The sequence below is a fragment of the Typopeltis vanoorti genome, chromosome 20, assembly GCF_054136105.1.
Source record: "Typopeltis vanoorti isolate ZY-2024b chromosome 20, IOZ_Tvanoo_1.0, whole genome shotgun sequence".
NCBI classification, from domain to species: Eukaryota; Metazoa; Arthropoda; class Arachnida; order Uropygi; family Thelyphonidae; genus Typopeltis; species Typopeltis vanoorti.
Genome location: NC_143568.1, coordinates 12,414,284 through 12,434,175, shown reverse-complemented (window position 1 = coordinate 12,434,175; position 19,892 = coordinate 12,414,284). Strand labels below are relative to the sequence as shown.

General features: G+C 37.4%; 1 protein-coding gene across 1 annotated transcript in view; it reads right to left on the bottom strand.

The window, feature by feature from the left end:
* Positions 1 to 505: 505 nt before the first annotated feature.
* LOC150095239 (G protein-coupled receptor-associated protein LMBRD2) overlaps positions 506 to 19,892 on the bottom strand; it is a 218,087-nt gene continuing 198,700 nt past the window's right edge. Inside the window, exon 15 of the mRNA XM_090410332.1 lies at positions 506 to 1,110. Coding sequence (XP_090266458.1) covers positions 872 to 1,110 — 239 coding nt within the window. The 3' untranslated portion in view covers positions 506 to 871. The remainder of the gene's footprint in view (positions 1,111 to 19,892) is intronic.

Sequence of the window (19,892 nt, the reverse complement as noted above, 5' to 3'; positions counted from 1 at the left end):
TGGATATTTTTTATTTTTAAATTATTTCAGTTTCATTAAAAGAATAAAAAAAAATGATATGCCTCTGATTCTCAGTTCTAAATAAAACAAATACAGATAAAGATTATAATAATCATTATCTGTATTTGTTAAATTTACTCAGTAAATTTCTTGTGGATGCATTTCTTGCAGTGTTTAGCATGCATTTAATTTAATTTTAACTGCAATTACATTCTATTATGGTTAAATATTATTTATGATTATTTATATTGACTCTCAAACAATAATTACATAGAAATAGAATGTTGCATAAATGCAATAATACTAGATGAATACTTTAAAACTTTATGATCAGAAAAGAAAAAACAAATAAAACGTTTAACCTTCAATCTTCTGATGCAATTTAACCATCATGGCCTGGGCTTGTATATACATCCATAATTATATGGATGTAAAGTCTCTATTGAAATCAATATAACCTTTGGATATATTGATTTCAATATATCCAAATATTTTGGATATAATATTATAGAAATAATATAGATATGAAGCATATATTTTTGATATATTTTATGGCCGTTTGGGTGGTTAAAGTCATGTTGATCTGAGTTAGAGATACTGGCACAACCTATACAACTTCTTTATCAACCTGTTCTTCCCTAAAATTTTATATTCCATACAGCTCAAATATTCTTTTAACCTAAATAAAATAGCATTTTCAAAAAAAGTCAGAAAATTTCAATGAGCAATATAAAATATCATTTCCCTGTAAGTTTACTTATTGAAATAAAATAGAATAAGCAATAAAATCTTGGGTTAACACAAGAATCTGAAATCTTAAATTCCCATTAACAGTGATCAGAATAGGCACCAAAAATAATAAATGAAGCTGTTATACATCATCAAAAATTCCTTTTGGCGGTCGTCCAATTCTGTTCCAAGATCTGTGGTAGCTTTCTCCTTCAGCATAAGCCATCTCACTGTTACTACCAGGAATGGGACTCATTTCAGTTCCATTAATATCATCAAAGGAATGATTGATTCTTTCTTCTGTGTAATCAACTGGTTCAACATCCCGTAACAATTCTGCACGAGCATTTTCATCTGATGGGGTTCGCACCAAAAAGTTACCTGTATGGATATGATATAACATATATAAACAGTAACAATAATTCTAAGGTAGTCAGTCTTAAGGAATTAAATATGATAAAACTGGGATTAATAAACATTCTGCGATTTTTTGCTATTACACTAAGTATAACAAGTTACAATACTCACTATCTATAACAAGGCTCTACAATAAATGTTTTTAAATTATCCATCTCTTGATAAATCCGAGTCTGCAAAAAGCCAATATCAGAGATTCCTGAGAAAATATATATACTAACCAGTAACAAATGTAATAGCGGGATAATCTATGTTCACATTACATCTTTTCCGGAAATCTGAGCTACCATTGACAGTAATGTATTATAAGGGATGCTTATCTGAAATTTCCTACAGAATGATCTTTTATATTTCAACTAGATAGAATAGTCAGGATTTCAAATTCTGTGAATCTTCCATCAAATATGATGAATGTCCGAAATGAATATCTCTGAAGAATTGCAGTTTTTTTCTGTCTGTTCTATTACTTCAGGACTACTTGTCCAACTTCTAAGGAGTAGCCTGATACCATATGGCCTTTCAGCACTCCCACAGTTGCATAAACTAGACTTCTGACAGGGAATGTCAGGTCTTGATCTTAGGAGGAATGAGATTTTTGTTATGGTTGCAAATGCACCATTATCTCTTATTTTAAGGATAATGGAAATCTGTGTTGAGATATTTTGCACATAGAGTAAAAAGATGGCACCTTTCCTTTTGTATTATATTAGCATTATATTTTTATGCTGATAGTATAATGGAATGAGGACAACAAGGAAATAAATGAAACATTTTATTCTTAATTAAACCATAATTTTACTCTGTCACAGAGCCATCATCAATAATACAATATAAAACTGTAATGCGGTACAAGAAACACAAAATGAAGTGGAAATGATTAGATTTAAAGCTTGCAGACCTAGGAAAGACACTGTTTATAGGGACACTAATATGAACCCTTGATCGAACTAGAGGGCTAAGAATTACACAGTCTCTCATATCTTGGAAATTTTACACGTGAGTATTTAGGTTATCTTAAAGAGAAGCTGCAGAATCTAAAAGCAACAAAACCCTCACCTTTATGTTTGCTGTAATGAAATGATGCTTGATGTCTTTTTGTCATTTGATTTTGTGGGTGACAAATATGACATGGATGTCACTTGTGACTAGTCCTGAATGTCCATACCTCTCGTGAGAGATGTGTTTTATGTTCTTCCAAACAGAATCCTCAGATCATATTATGGACAGAGACAGATCCTCCAGTCTATCTCTGTCCATAATAGGCCAACTTTTAGGTGCAAGGAATTTTATAAAGCTCCTTTTAAGGGGGAAGTACTTCATTATCCATTATCATAATTACGGTGAGTCAGGTCTAGGAGAATGTGCCATAGACATATGCACAGAATCAAATAAAATCTGCCGTGTTTCACTGCAATAAGTACAAACATGAGACTTATTTTGTATCAGCAGCAGATCATACAAACTAATGTAGCCTGAATAAATAAATTTGTATGAAATGCCCTATGACATAGGAAACTAATTCTTGCTCTTATTGCCCAACAACTAAGACTGCCAACCAGTGCCCATATAGGATGCCTTTCATTTTCAGTTTGTTTTTAATTTGCTTGTGTACATGACCGATTGATTGATTTATTGGCACAAAAACAGAAAAGGGCATAGTGCACCAAAGAAAGATAATAATAAATAGTAATAAAGTGATAAATTAGTAAATCTGTTCTGTACAAAAAGCAAAATTTTTAAAACAATTATAAATTAAGCAGTGCAGTATCTGCATAAAATAGAATTCATAATCAAATGTGTTTATATAAATTATTTCTTTGTAAAAAGTTAAAAACACCATGCAATTTGTGCAAGTCTGATAAGATTTGCTGAGTGTATATGGTTCAGATAAATTAGTAAAAATTTCATTCCTCTCTCATGCGAAGTGCTGACATTCCACCAGAATATGATAAATGATGAGATGCATGTTGCATTTTTCACACATAGGTGGATCACCAGCCCTCGGTAAGTAAGAACGTGCAGGATGATGGTGACCAATGTAAAGCCTAGCAAGAACAACTTCCTCTCAGAAGAGAGGATTGACTAGACTGCTAATGCTTAATTTCAGGCTTAATCTCATACAATTTGTTTGACAGTACTTCCTGTGATGAAGACTGCCATTGGATAATTAGTTTTGATTTTATAAGCTGTTTCTAGTCTGTATAAGAGACCATCAAATAGTATGTGGAAAAAGTATGAACTGACCTAACAGTTACATCTTACAATCTCATTTCCTTCAATTCTAATATGGCTGGGAATCCAGCACAATTGAACATCAAAATTAAGGGTCTTCATTTTGTACAACACAACAGTGTAAAAACCTCACAAAACATCAGTTGAGGATTATACACGGAGTGTGATGGACTATAAAAAAACTCAGTGAGCCTGTATAAATTACACACTTTTGATAAGATTTTTCTTTTATATGCATAAGCTGAATGGTATGCAACTCTGCTGTATAACTACTGTAATTATGTAGGATCTGGTGGGATGCAGTAATGTCAGGAAACAGAGCAACAAAACCAACAGAGGTCTCAGATCTTAAAGCATCAGTATAGATAGGAAGGAAATCAGAGCATACTGCACAGTGTGCATTAAATAACTGCATGTAGATGGTTGATGGAGTATGAAACTTCCTTAGTCGGCACAGTGAGAGGTTGCAGGATGGAATGCAAACCTGACATGGAGGAATGCTGTAATATTTGGTGCAGGTAATGTTGTCAACAATCATACGAATAGCTTGTATAAACTCTTTAACACACAAGTGATCACCTGCAATCTGACTTATGTGATATTGAGCTCTCAACACACAGAAAAGAAGAGACAAATGTTTTTGTTTAATCAATAGAGCAGGTTCATTTGCGTCAACATAAAGACTGAATGGGCGATATGCAAAAAAGCATTAGTAGCTATTTGTATCCCCTGATGATGGATAGGGTTGAACCATCGAAGTATGCTCTTCCTTGCAGGACTAAAAACCCAGGACATATAATCCACAAACAGTTTTTTTTCTGCTAAAAACTTGAACCTAATCTAATCTAATCCTGTGGCTTCCTCTTTAAGAGGGCTGCAGCTAATGAATAGTCTGCTTCCATGCCTCTCTATCTCTTGCCCGTCGAATCTTTGATGCTGTTTTCCATTGCAGTCGGGGTCTTCCTCTCTTTCCCTCCACCATCCCCTGTAATACTATTCTGGGAAGCTCTCCAGAAGAACCCCTCATCAAATGTCCATGTCCTGCAAATGCTATTTTTTTCTTTGGATACTAGCCATATAGTCTCTTTTCACTTTGAATCTTTTAAGAACCTCTTCATTGCTCACTTTTTCAGTCCAGCTGATATGATCAATTTTTCTCAAGCACCACATTTCAAATACATTCAGTCAGTCACTCATCTCCTTATTGATCGTCCAGGACTCACATCCATATGTCACTATGCTCCAGATCATGGAAAGGATTGCAAGCCTAAAAATGAAACTCATAAACAAAGAGATTGTGATTATTCAGGTATGTGACCTTACCTCAAGCCATAGTTTGGAAGAAATAGAAGAGGTCTATAATCATCTATCAAGTATAATTTTCAAAGAGAAAACACAACAGTTAATAGTCATGGGAGACTTCAATGCCACAATAGAATTAAGGACATCACAATAAGACAATGTGCTGGAACCATATGATTATGGTTCTAGAAATGCACTGGGAGAATTATTATTTAACTTAGCAGCAAGTCATAATCTAACAATGATGAATTCAGTATTCAAAAAAGGTTTAACAGATGGTGGACTCATATTTTTATTATTATTACTATTATTACGGGCAACTCCAGGGAGTCATTAGACTCATCGAGGGAGGCCCCAAATCATATTCATCACAACTATTTGACATTCATACAGTATCTATCATACCTCGCCTTAAACTCATTCACTGTCACAGCATCCACTACAGACTCAGGGAGCGCATTCCACTCATTCACTACTCTAAAAGTAAAGAACCCAGCTCTAACACCTTTACCAACCACACTTTTGCCCAGTTTCCATGGATGTCCCCTAGTCCTCCCACAACCAGCCCTGTTCTCAAAAATATCTTCTGAATTAATTTTATAGAAACCCTTCAGTAATTTGAATGTCTCAATCATATCTCCCCTCCTCCGCCTATCAACCAATATTTGCAACCCACAAATCCTCAACCTGTTCTCATACGGTTCATTCCACAGACCTGCTATCATCTTGGTCACTCGCCTCTGGATCCTCTCCACCTCCTCCCCATCAAGAAGAAACCTAGGTGACCAAATCTGAGCACAGTAGTCCAGATGGGGTCTTATCAAGGCTCGATAGAGAGGAACAATAACCTGCTTGTCTCTGCTTGTCAACGTATTCCTCAGCAACCAAGTGATTTGATGAGCTGTTTTGGTCACTTTTGCAATGTGTCCCCTAAATTTCAATTCCTTATCTACCAACACTCCTAAATCTCGTGCCTCATCAATTTCCTGGAGCAGGGTTCCACCAATGCAGTAATCTGCCGCCAATCTTTTCACCCCAAAGTGCATAACCTTACATTTTGCCACATTAAACTGACATCCATTCTCCTTAGCCCAGACCTCCAATCTATCCAAATCATCCTGCAAAATTTTGACGTCATCTGCATTCACTATTGCCCTACCCAACTTCGCATCATCCGCAAACAAATGAACTGTTCCTCTCAGATTATTTCCTATATCATTTATGAACAAATTAAACATTTCTCCTGATGATAATAGCAAGAGGGAGACTGACTTCATTCTCTGCCTAAATACAAGCCTATTTACCTCTGTACAGATGCTGAATAATTTTAGATTTAGTACAGATCATAGAATGGTGAGAGGAATGATCTCATTATCAAAACAGAAAAACAGGATCAAGTGTATCAAACCAAATGAGCTAAATGTTAATGTAATAGACCAACAAAAAGAAAAATACAAAGAAAATTTGACAAGTGATTGCTTCTCAAAATCTGACACAGATCTTTCCAACTCTATAAACTATTATCAGTCTTCAGTTAAACCTCTAAATAACTCTGGTCGCAGGAAGAATGATAAGATCTCTCAAAACACTAAGATACTAATAGATGAAAGAGAATTACTAAAGAAAAACAGATTACATTCATTGAGAGATAAGATTAAATTTGCAGAATTTGACAAATTTGTCAAAAGAGAAATCGGAAACAATTTGAGAAAATTTAATACAAGTGAAATATCCAAGGAATAGAAGCTGTATAATTGGATATACAAGCTGTATAATTGGACCAAACTCAGCAAACACGAGAGTAGAAAAAGCCATCAAAAGCCTGAAATGTGGAATGGCAGCAGGAATAGATGATATTTGATCAGAAATGTTCAAGTATGGAGGTATACAAGTCTTACAGTGGCTGCACTGCATAGTTCAGAAGGCCTGGACAGAGGGACAAATTCCAGATGATTGGAGTAGAGCTCTCATAGTGCCCATATATAAAAAGGGAAATAAAACTGAATGTGAGAATTACAGAGGTATTTCTCTCCTGAGTGTTCCTGGTAAGATCTTCTCAACTGTTTCTCAAGTATACTTGAGAAACGGTTGAGAAGGATTGTGGAAGAGAAGCTTGGTGAAGAACAAATTGAGAAATCATGGGAATATAACAAAGATCTGTATTTAAGTTTTGTAGATCTGAAAAAGGCATATGACAAGGTGCCAAGAGAGAAACTATTCAAAATGCTACAGTTATATAGTGTCAATGAGGCATAATACCAAGCAGTACTTAGTCTTTATTTGAGTTGTAAGTCAGTAGTTAGAATTGAGGAGAGTACAGGAAGGTGGTTTAATATTAAATCTGGTGTCAGACAAGGATGTACATTATCCCCACTGTTAGTCATTATCTATATGGATCACATTATGAAGGAAAGTGGCATCAATGGCAATATCATATTAAAAACGAGGATATTAGGAAAGAACTTGACATTGTCAGCATCCAGGAATGTGTTAGCAGAACTAATCTCAGGTGGTGTGGTCACTTAAACAGAATGGGAGAGAAAAGATTAGCAAAACAAGTGTTCTCCTTCAGGTTGGCATAAAAAGACCCAGAGGAAGACCAAGATATAGGTGGATTGATACGGTAAAAAAGTGCCTTAGAAGATAGAAATATAAGATCTGATAATGTTGGAGTCTTGACAGGTAACAGACTGATTTGGAGGAAAATTGTAGATTGGAAGTTAGTAATGATGTAAATTTTTCATGTAGTACTATTATATCCTGTACACCCCTTGAGGGTACATACCAGAAATTTGATGATGATGAGATCATCTATTGTAGAAAAATTTTTCCTGAAACCTGCTTGTTCATATGGTTTTTAAGAGGTCAGATGGTTACAAATTCTTTTGAGGATAGGCCTGCAGTTGTTTATTTCTGATTTTATGCCTTTTTTTTTTTTTTTTTTTTTAAAGAGTTATTTTGGATTTCAGCCACTGAATAGGATAAATCTCATCCTTCATGATGCTATTGTACAGTTTAAGTAATAATGGTAATATGGTAATATGTCCAACCCATATTTGAAAAGCTCTGTGGGCACTTCATCTGGTCCTGGACACTTATTGCATTTCATTTCATTTCATTGATAGCAGTTTTAATTTCTTTTTCTGTTATGGGTGGAATGTTGACATTTTCCACATGCCACTTCAAATATGGATATGTATTCCTGACTGCAAGCCTGGTCGGTGTTTTTTACCACTGTGCAACATGTTTTTCTCCAGTTTCCATGTCACCTTTATCATCTCTAATTCCTTTTACAGTACTCTTTCCTCCATTTCTGAGCTTCTTCAACAACCTTCAGAATATCTTATTCACCTTCTTGATATTTATTTTCTATGTTCTTACCAAAGTCTTCCCATGTTTAGGTAGTTTTATACAGTGTTTAGCTTTCTTACATTTGTCTCTGAGAACAAGCTAACTTATTTGCCAGGAACTTTTGATATGCTTTCTTCTTTTCCTTCACTGCCTCTTTAACTTCCTGTGTCCACCATGGAGTTCTGATTTTTCTATCCTTCCAGACAACCTCACCCCATGCTCTCTGGCTGAATCAATCAATGTTTTCTTTAGGCCTTGCCACTGAATCTCCAAGGTTTGGTTACTGTTCTCAAACTCTTTCATTTTTTCTTCAATAAGGAGTTGACTATTAGAGGGATTCGTGGTCTGTAGTGTTTGTTGAGAGCTCCTGATAAGATAAGTGGTATTTTAAGTTATCATTGACAATTTTGCATGAATATTACGTAGTTTTGTTTGCTTTGCGTATCTTAGTGTGTCTGTTTGTGTGTTTTTGGTGTTTCAATTATTAATTTGATAAAATACGATAGAAGCGAGCACATGGCTCCCGTAAGAAGGAAAATGGTGGCTAGTAATAATGGTTTGCCATCTTTGTTCAATAACTGTAATATAAAGGAGATTATCCAGTGTACTATTTGCGAAATGTACGCTTTGCAGAGAGCGGCTGGAGTATGGTTAGATGATGATAATGGAGTGAATGTGTGTAGAAAATGTAAGGAAATGGGGAATTAAAGTGTATTTCAGGTAGTGAGTGTGATATTTTTGTCAAATTTCAGAATGAAGGAATGAAGAAAATAGCGATATGATAAGAAATTGCGAGGTTGTACTAGAGAACTGTGAGGGCGTGAATGTAGAAAGTGTGAATGATGGTATTAATACAGAGCAAATTAATGGCTTAACAGATAATAAAAAAGATGAGATAGATGCAATGAGTGAGATCACGTTGTTGAGCGGTGCGATACATAGAGCAAAGAGGCAGCTAGAGCGTATGCACAAATGTCTATCGAGTGTACCAGTCAATAATAAAAAGTACGATAGGAAAAATAAGAGTATGATTGTGAACATAAACAAAATGAAGGAGCGAGTGCTGTATGGAGATTTGTTAGTATGAGGTGTGCTAGTAGAGGATTTGACAAAATCGTACCAACCTGGTGCGACCATCAAGGAAGTAAGTGAGTCTATTAGAGAGCAAAAGGAAAGGGTGAAAGAAATGATAGTTGTGGCAGGTACGAATGATTTGAAAGGAGATAAAATGTAAATGATAGAGGACCTGAATGAATTGTTTGAGGTAGCAAAAGAAAAGAGTGAGAGAGTTAGGATGATTAGTCTTTTGCTGCGGTATGACAGTGAAGCGTTTAGAAGGAGGGCCATAATTGCAAATGACTTTATGCATGGGTTATGCATGACAAGTGGTGTGGAATTTGTGGACATGTGGAGTGAGTTCGATGGGCGAAAGGATCTATATAAGATGGATGGTTTGCATTTGAATGAATTTGGTGTAAGGAGACTTGAAAAAGTGTTGTTGAATGAAGTGGATGTGCAGAATCTGGAAAACTAGATTTATTAAGGGGGGGGGGGAGTAGATATGCAGACCTTAGGGAGGCACTTGAGTGTATGAATGAGTATAATATACCCAAGCGAATAAGGACAACAAATCAGAATGGGATAGTTAGTATAAGGCATCAACGTAGGGATGGGGCTAACAGGGGTCTGCAATTCATGTACACTAATGCTAGGAGTATTAGGAACAAGAAGGAAGAATGTTTGGCCTTGGTTGGCACTTCCAGACCACCGGTTATTGGCATTAGTGAAACATGGCAGACTGCAGATGATATAGCTAGTGGGATTGAATGTGATGGGTATAGTGTGTTCAGGAATGACAGGGAGAATAAAATGGGGAGAGGAGTATTGTTGATGATAGCTGATGAGCTGCAGCCAAGGAGAATAGAAGTTGAATTGCAGGATACAGAAAAGAGCACATTAGAGGCCATTTGGTGTGAGATTGTGGCTAGCAGAACAAAATATACAATTGGGTGCTGCTATAGACCAGGTGATGGAAAAGATGGAGGAGACAGTATGCACAAGCAAATAGAAGAAATGAGTGGAAGGAGGGTAATTATTATGGGAGATTTCAACTATGGTAGCACTGATTTAAGTGAGGAGAGGACATACGGGAGGAATGAATTGGATTTTATGCAGTTATTAAGGGATAACTATCTGCGACAGCATGTAATGGAAAATACTAGGGGTCAGAGAGTGCTTGACCTAGTAACTGCATCTGAGGATTTGGCTGTAACTAATATGACCACATTGCCACCAATTGGTGAGAGTGATCATAGGGTCTTGACTTGGGAGGTGGCTAAAGGTGTGGAATTTACAATTAAGACAGGGTACATGTGGAATTATTGGGCTGGTAAGTATGACAAGCTTAGGAGTTTGATTGGTTCAGTGCCATGGCATGTACAACTGCAAGGGCTAGAAGTTGATAGTGCATGGGAGGCACTTAAGAAGTGTTTGCATGAAGTAATGGCTGACTGTATACCTAGAGTCCGAATAATAAATCAAGTAGGGGTTAAATGAATGAATAACACCATTAAGCTTGGGCTGCAAAAAAAGAAACAACTATGAAGGGAATTTAAGGAGAAAGGTGACCCGGCAGGCACATGAACGGTATACAGTGCAGGTCAGAAGGGTAAAAAGTGTGGTAAGAAAAGCAAAAAAGGATTACAAAAGAACATTGGCCATGCAGGCTAAAGAGAATCCTAAACAATTTTTTTGATATGTTGGAAGTAAAAGAAAAAATGTATATGGCAGAATGATTTTAAAGAATGCCGATGGTAGGGAGGTAAACGAATCAGTTGATATAGTTGAGTTATTGAGCGAGCACTTTGCAAGAATATATCATCCAGGTGGTGACATTGCAGAAATGAATGAACCAATAGATTATATGGGAATTGTGGTGAATGAAGTGGAGGTGAGTAGTCTATTGCAAAACCTCAATGTCAATACATCTGTGGGATTGGATGGTATACCAGCTCGTATCGTACATGAAGCGGCTAAAGAATTGTCAGTACCCTTGACCAATTTGTTTGAGTCTTGGGTCTGGGTTAGTCCCGAGGAAGAGGAAAGAGGGGAAAATAGTTCCACTGCATAAAGGAGGTTCCAAGACTGCTGTGGTAAATTACTGATCGATTAGCATATCAGAAATTGTTGTGAAGGTCTTGGAGAAATTAGTCAAGAAAAGAATACAGGATTGGATAGATGAAAATGGGATATTGTATGGGGGACAACATGATTTTGTGAAGGGTTGATCATGCCTCAGTAACTTGCTCACGCTTTATAACACAGTGACGGCTGAACTGGATAAGGGTAATGGGTTTACAGTGATTCTACAGGACCTTGCCAAGGCCTTTGACAGGATACCATGTGGAACTCTAATCAGTAAACTGGAGCAGATGGGTATGGATACAGGGTTGGATAGGAGGGTGGTTGATGGAGAGATACCAGAGAGTGGTTTATTCAGGAGTCGAGTGCAAAAGATGGCTTGTGACTAGTGGTGTGCTGAAGGGTTCTGTTCTTGGACCACTACTTTTCAATTTGTTCATCAATGATATAGGAAAGGATCTCAGAGGAAGTGTTCACTTGTTTGCTGATGCAAAGTTGGGTAGAGCAATTGTGAGTGCACAGGATGTCAAAATTTTGCAGGATGATTTGGATAGCTTGGAGGACTCGGCTAGGGAAAATGGATGTCAATTTAATGTGGCAAAGTGTAAGGTTATGCATTTTGGGGTGAAAAGATTAGCAGCTGGTGGAACCGTACTCCAGGAGATTGATGAGGCCAGGGATTTGGGAGCGTTGGTGGATAGGGAATTGAAGTTTAGGGGACACATTGCAAAAGTGGCTAAATCAGCTCATCAAATCACTTCGCTTCTGAAATATACTTTAACAAGCAGAGACAAACAAGTTATTGTTCCTCTGTATCGAGCCTTGATAGGACCACATCTAGACTACTGTGCCCAGATATGGGCGCCAGGGTTTCTTCTTGATAGGGAGGAGGTGGAGAGGATCCAGAGACGAATGACGGGGTAATATGATTGAGACATTCAAATTACCGAAGGGTTTCTCTAAGATTAATCCAGAAGATATTTTTGAGAATAGTACTGGTGGTGGGAGAACTAGGGGCCATACATGGAAGCTGAGCAAGAATGTGGTTAGCAGGGGTGTTAGAGCTAGGTTTTTTACTTGGAGAGTGGTGAATGAGTGGAATAAGCTGCCAGAGTCTGTTGTGGGTGCTATGACCATGAATTAGTTCAAGGTGAGGTATGATAGATACTGTGTGAATGTCGAATAGTTGTTCTTGACATGATATCAGGTCCTCCCTCGATGAGTCTGTCGACTCCTTGGAGTTGCCCGGAATAATAATAAATCATCATAATAATAAAAATCTTATTTTAGTCTACTCTAACAGATAAGCTTAGGCGTTGATGGTTATTCATGACTTATTTTTCACGGTATTAACAACACCACAAACACTTTTATCAACAAGGATGTTTTATTAACGCTAATATTTCGCTGATTTTCAACTCAGCATCATCAGAGCACAACACACATGTAAACGCGACAGTGAGTGAGTGAAACAATATAACTGCAAAAGACAAAAGATCTAAAGTCCTATTTTTGGCGCACTCTAATGAAAAAAAAAAAAAAAAATAGCAGCAGCAGTTATCCAGGAGTTTTTCTTAGGATAACCGTCTCCCAAATTTTTAGCAAATTAATGCAACCATATTTGTTAAGGTTAGGGGAGTATTCTTCCAAGCCATTTCTGACTCAAAAAATAATCTTTCAGATCTATAACGACTCCTAAATAGCACATTCGTTTTCCTCCATCTAATCCTGTGTGAAGGAGTGTCCAAAGCGTGGTCTGCCAGTCCCGACTTGCCATAGTAATAGTAGCGAATGGATTACCAAAAATTCACAAAACTAATATTTCCCTACGCCCCATAGTTGATAGCATAGATAGTCCCACATATAAACTGGCCCGGCATTTAGCTAAGTCGCTTGCCCCTCTTACTGATAACTCCTCTACTTTTGTAAAAAATTCAATCCATTTCAAAACACTGGTTAAAAATCTAATCCTAAAAAATTCAGACATAATGGTTAGTTTCGATGTCACCTCCCTATTTACCAATGTACCACTTATACAGGGTGTTCGGGATAAATTTGACATATTTATAATTAATTATATTTTTCCGTAAGTTACATGTATTAACACACACTTCTCTTCATTTAAAAGTTTGGACCCTTCTTCATTCATGTACAAGATGTCAGAAAGGATGGATAGCTGGAACCCACCTGAATCATGGAAGAGAATAACTTGTATCATGATGATTCGTGCCCGCCATCAAAATAAGGATATTACAACTGCTGCCCAATGCTCCCTGAATACAGTAAAAACAATCAGGCATGAACTAGAGACTTGCAATGGTGACTACGAGGATGTAGCAAGAAGAAAGATCCCTAGCAGACGATCTGATTGCGTTCGTACAGCAGAATTCCTCGCAAATCTGCAGGAACAGGTGTTGAAGAACCCTGGCATTGGAATTCGGGCTTTGTTCGTGGAGTTGCTAACTGTAGTCAAGCCCTGGATAACAAGGGTAGCCAATGGTAGGCCGTATGTATGGCAGCAGGATTCGGCCCCTTGCCACACCTCTGGGAAAAGTCAAAAATGGTTGTCTGAAAATTTCTACGACTTCACCAGTCCAAATGTTTGGCCTCCAAACTCCCCAGACCTTAACCCCATGGATTATTTTGTATGGGGCGCAGTTGAAAAAGACACCAATCGCACTTCCAGTAATACAAAAGCCCAGTTAATGGATAAAATTAAAACAGTTTTTGCGGCCCTTCCCAGGGAGACTGTAGCATCAGCTTGTTCGAGGTTCTGAAGCAGAATTGAAGCTGTGATCGATGCTAATGGTGGTTATTTTGAGTAAATCTTGTTGATAGTATTGTAATTAACTCTGCCTGTAATGTTTTTTTGTCAATTCATTAAATTTAATAGATACAAAGAAGATTTTCTTTTTCCTTACGAAACTGTCAAATTTATCCCGAACACCCTGTAGATACTCTTGATTTAATCAAGTCTAAATTTCCCCCAGATATTTTTGAATTATTTCAATTTACCATGAATGCAGGTTACTTTACATGGGGGGGGGGGATTCTACAAACAGATTAATGGTACTGCTATGGGTTCCCCCCTCTCTCCCCCGTTAGCAAATTTTTACATGGAACACTTTGAAAACAAAGTACTTACCACAGCTACATACAAGCCACAAGTGTGGTTGCGCTATGTAGATGATGTGTTTGCCATCTGGCCCCATGGACAAGACACTTTGGATGCTTTTGTGACCTACCTAAACAGCCAACACCCCGAAATTCACTTCACAGTAGAAAAGAATCAAATAACTGTTTACCATTTCTTGACACATTAGTCACCCGCCTTTCAGATGGATCACTATCTTTTTCTATTTACAGGAAGCCTACACACACAGGAAGATACCTACATAAACAATCACATCATCATCCAGTCCAACAGTACGGCATTTTAAAAACACTTACACACAGAGCCAGAGCCATTTGTTCTAACGATACAGCTCTGACCACTGAACTCCAGTACCTGCGCCATACGTTCTTAGCCAACGGCTACAATCCCTACAAAATAGATAAAATACTACATAGGCCCATTACTCTGCCCGCCCCTAATACACAAGAATACAACATGACCATTTCTATTCCCTATATCAGAGGTACATCGGAAAAGATAGCCAAAGTATTGTTGAAACATGGCCTTCGCACCACCTTCAAACCTCATGTCAAGCTGGCAACTCTGATCCGCTCGCCAAAGGATAAACTTCACCCTTTAGCACACCCAGGAGTCTATGAAGTTCCATGTGACTGTGACTTGGCCTATTATGGGCAAACAGGAAGATCAGTGAACATCCGCCTGGAAGAACATGAAAGATACATTCGCTACTATTACTATGGCAAGTCGGGACTGGCAGACCACGCTTTGGACACTCCTTCACACAGGATTAGATGGAGGAAAACGAATGTGCTATTTAGGAGTCGTTATAGATCTGAAAGATTATTTTTTGAGTCAGCAATGGCTTTGAAGAATTCTCCCAACCTTAACAAATATGGTTGCATTAATTTGCCAAAAATTTGGGAGACGGTTATCCTAAGAAAAACTCCTGGATAACTGCTGCTGCTTTTTTTTTTTTTTTTCCATTAGAGGGCGCCAAAAATAGGACTCTAGATCTTTTGTCTTTTGCAATTATATTGTTTCACTCGCTCACTGTCGCGTTTACATGTGTGTTGTGCTCTGATGATGCTGAGTTGAAAATCAGCGAAATATTAGCGTTAATAAAACATCCTTGTTGATAAAAGTGTTTGTGGTGTTGTTAATACCGTGAAAAATAAGTCATGAATATTTTAGTCTACAGTTCACATCTGAGAGCTGCTCAACTTTTATTCGCTTTATAACTTTCTTACATGTTATTCTTTGCAATATGAAATTCAGTTTTATCCTGCTCAAGACTAAATGGTGATCACTTCCACTTTCAAATCCTCTGTACACTCTGGTTTACTGCACCAGGGAGAAAACATCACTATCAACAACATTATTATTATTATTATTATTGTTGTTCCGGGAAACTCCAAGGAGTCGACAGACTCATCGAGGGAGGCCCTAACCTCATGTCTGGAACAACTATTCAACATTCACACAGTATCTATCATATCTTGCCTTGAACTCATTCATGGTCGTAGCACCCACAACAGACTCTGGCAGCTTATTCCACTCATTCACCACTCTCCAAGTAAAAAACCTAGCTCTAACACCCTTGTCAACCACACTCTTGCCCAGCTTCCATGCATGGCCCCTAGTCCCACCACCACCAGTCATATTTTCAAAAATATCTTCTGGATCAATCTTATAAAAACCCTTCAGTAATTTTAATGTCTCAATCATATCACCCCTCCTTTGCCTATCGTCCAATTTCTGCAACCCACAAATCCTCAACCTATTCTCATAAGGTTCATTCCACAGACCTGCTATCATCTTGGTCACTCGTCTCTGGACCCTCTCCACTTCCTCCCATCACAAAGAAACCCTGGTGCCCATATAACTGGGCACAGAAGTCCAGATGGGGTCTTATCAAGGCTCGATACAGAGGAACAACAACTTGTTTCACTCTGCATGTTAAAGTATTTTTCATAAGCCAAGTGATTTGGTGAGCTGTTTTAGTTACTTTTGCGATGTGCCCCCTAAACTTCAACTCCCTATCCACCAGCACTCCCAAATCCCTGGCCTCATCAATCTCCTGGAGTACGGTTCCACCAATGCGATATACTGCTGCTATTCTTTTCACCCCAAAGTGCATAACCTTACACTTTGCCACATTAGATATGCCACATAACATAGTCAATGAAACTTTTCGTATTCCTTGCCTCTTCTCCCCATGTGAATTTGTGCACATTTTAATGTTGGAACATGGTGTTAGTAATAATAAGTCCATGTCCTGAGCAGAAATCCAATATTTGCCATTATTATTAGCTTTGCTCTTTTCTCCAAATTTTTCCAAAATATTTTTGTATGTCTGCAATCATTTCTTACTCTGCTATTTAGATCCCCAACAAGGACCAACTTTTCTTTTTTCATTATGTTAGTGGTTTTCTCTAAAGCCTCAAAAAATTCCTCCACTTCTACCTTAGTAGAACCTTCTGTGGGACCATAGGCACAAATAAGTCTAGTAAAAATAGTAAAGCAAAAACATTTTTGTACTCATCTCCCATACTGAAAGAAAGATTAGAGTACAAAAAATTTAAAGACAAACTAATCTCTAAATTCTCCTATACTAAGTGCTACTGTCAAACCCTTATAGAGCTCCATGAATACAAGCAAAATGACACAGAAGATGTGACTAGCTATTTCTATAGATTGGTGAACATTGCTAAATCTATGAGAATATCCCCTGTAAAAAAACCTCACCTAGAGTGGGTTACTTTCCAACAATTTAGACTGGGATTACATGAAAAATTAAGAGAAGTCATTTACAAAAAAAAAAAAAAAAAGCTGTCAGTCTAGAAGGATGCTATAGTGTGGCCAAGGAAACAGAGAAAATACTAGAAGAAATGGAACAAATATGCTCCATGAAACAATCACTTATGCAGGACTGTAATGATCAGCTTCCACCCTTACCAATTCTTGAATACTTTTCAAACTGTAAAAAAAATGGGAAATAAGAATGAGGAAGTTAATACAGGTGTCTCTACCATCTCAAATGACAAACCAGATTCACTAGACTATGATTCCCATAGAATGCAAAACGTGACAATGGTGGAAGAGAATGGTAGATTACCCTTATGTCTTGTGCAGGGCCTAATTGGGAAGATTCCATGCAATATTCTTCTAGATACTGGTGCTCCCATATCAGTTATTCCTAACTCCATGGTGAATAAACTTGTTGATGACATAAGTATAAAGAGCTAATAAGCTTCATTTTGGCAATGAAAATATTACTTAAATTAAGGGGATATTAAATCCCACATAGTTTTAAAACCGAATAAGAAACTCAAAGATCGGAATCAGAGAGTTTCTTGCCGAATATAGTAAACTATAAAGTATCAGCGAACACTTAGCGTGAGCTAATGCAAGTGACCCTAGTACGTAGTACAATACCGGATGACTCGTTGCAAAGGTGGGGAAAGTTCAGATCGCTATTCTTAGGTATTTTCCATAATGTAAAAACACATTTCCTAGGAAATGTATGCTGTTATTACATTATGGAGGGAGGTCACTACCCAGACCGGTTTCAGCCTTTTTTTGAAGCTTCATCAGTGAGTAGCTAGACCTAATACCAAAGTGTATAGCAAAAAGAACTTATATACTCTGCGAACGAGTTACTATATTCGGCAAGAAACTTTCTGATTCCAATCTTTGAGTTTCTTATTCGGTTTTAAAACTATGTGGGATTGTTGATGACTTTTCTGATAACATCACCCTAATTCAGAAACCAGTAAAAATCACTGGAATTGCTAAAGTTGAACTGATTGCCACAAGAAAAATAACTACTAAATTTTCCATACCTTGTTTTCCAGTGGAGTTCTCACATGAACTCATTATCCTTCCAGAAATTGCTGACACGAATAACCAGATCATACTAGGATCCTGGAGAAAAATGAATTCGTGTGTGATTTTGCCTCCAGAACCACTTTCTTGTGTGGCATGAGTTATCAATCAATGTACGATAAAGGGAATAAAAGGAGAGAATGTAACAGGATGGAGATTGAAATCTTGAACTTTGAAGACAGATTGAGCGATGAGAAAAAGAAATTGTTGCACGAAGCTATCAATTTGTCAGAGTCAAAGACCGATAGAGTAGAAATACGGAAATTCATTCTACTGATTTTCCAAAAGTATCTCCAAACATTCACTGAAGATATTAGCTAGTTATCCTGTACAGACAAGGTAGAACATTCCATTCAAATCACTGCAGAATCGCCTGTGTACACTAAGCAGTACAACCCCCCCCCCCTTAAATATCTAGACAGACTTCAAATCCTTCTAAATGATTATGAAAGAGCTGGGATCATAGAAAAGTCTAATTCCAGATGGAATAGCCCCTTTTTGTTGTTGGAAAAGCCTGATGGAAATCTGAGATTTATATTAGATCTGCGTGAGATTAATAAGGTCACAAAGCCCATTGATTTCCCTCTATGTAACATAGAAGAACTTCTGACTAGTCTAGAAGGAGCAAGGTACTTTTCGAAATTGGACCTGAACTCTGGCTATTTTCAGATACCTCTTAGAAAAGAGGACAGACAATTTTTTGCCTTCACCACTCGATGGCAAAAATACCAATGCTGTCAGCTTCCTCAAGGGGCCAGAAACTCAGCTATGAGTTTTCAGTGTCTGATGAACACTGTACTCTCAGACATGTTGGGAAAGGGAGTCATATGTTTCCAAGATGACCTATTAATCTACACCCCAGACCTAACATCACATACAGAAATCTTAGATAATGTATTAAACAGACTGAACTTGTCACATCTATCTTTGAAGTGCTCAAAATGTAAACTCTTCATGAAGAAAGTTAAATACCTAGGACATGTTGTCAGTGAAGCTGGAATAGTCCCCACTCAAGAAAACATCTCTGCCATTCTAAGGGCGAAAATTCCCACCTCTGTGAGACAAGTACGAAGGTACTTAGGAATGGTAAACTTCTATAGAAAATTCATTCCCAATTGTTCTCAAATAATGGAACCCATAATCAAATTAACTAAAAAGGGGGAAAAGTTCTTTTGGGGAAAGGAACAGGAATCCGCCCATAAATCCCTCAAATGACACCATTGCAGCTGTAATAGAAGAAAAGAAGGAAGGAGAAATTAAACCCATTGCATTCTTGAGTCGAAAACTATCTGCATCAGAGAAAAATTATTCAGTTATTGAAAAATAAACACTAGTTATTGTGCATGCTTTAAGGAAATTCAGATATATGTTGCTAGGACAAAAATTTTTTTAAGATCTGACCATAAACCCCTCACTTTCTTATCCACAATGAAGGATAAAAACCAAAGGATTATTCGATGGGCCTTAGAATTACAAGAATTCCAGGTACAGATATGCTATATTCCTAGAAAACTTAATGTAGTTGCTGACTACCTATCCAGAGCCTCAGATGATAGAGTAGATGAAAGCACCAGTGCAAAGAGAAAGATAATGAACTTGATAGCTAAAGCAAATGAGGGAGAAGAAAACAGGGGCAAACCCCCACACCTTCAGAATTGGAGCAAATTCTCCATTATAGATGCACAAAAACAAGACCCAA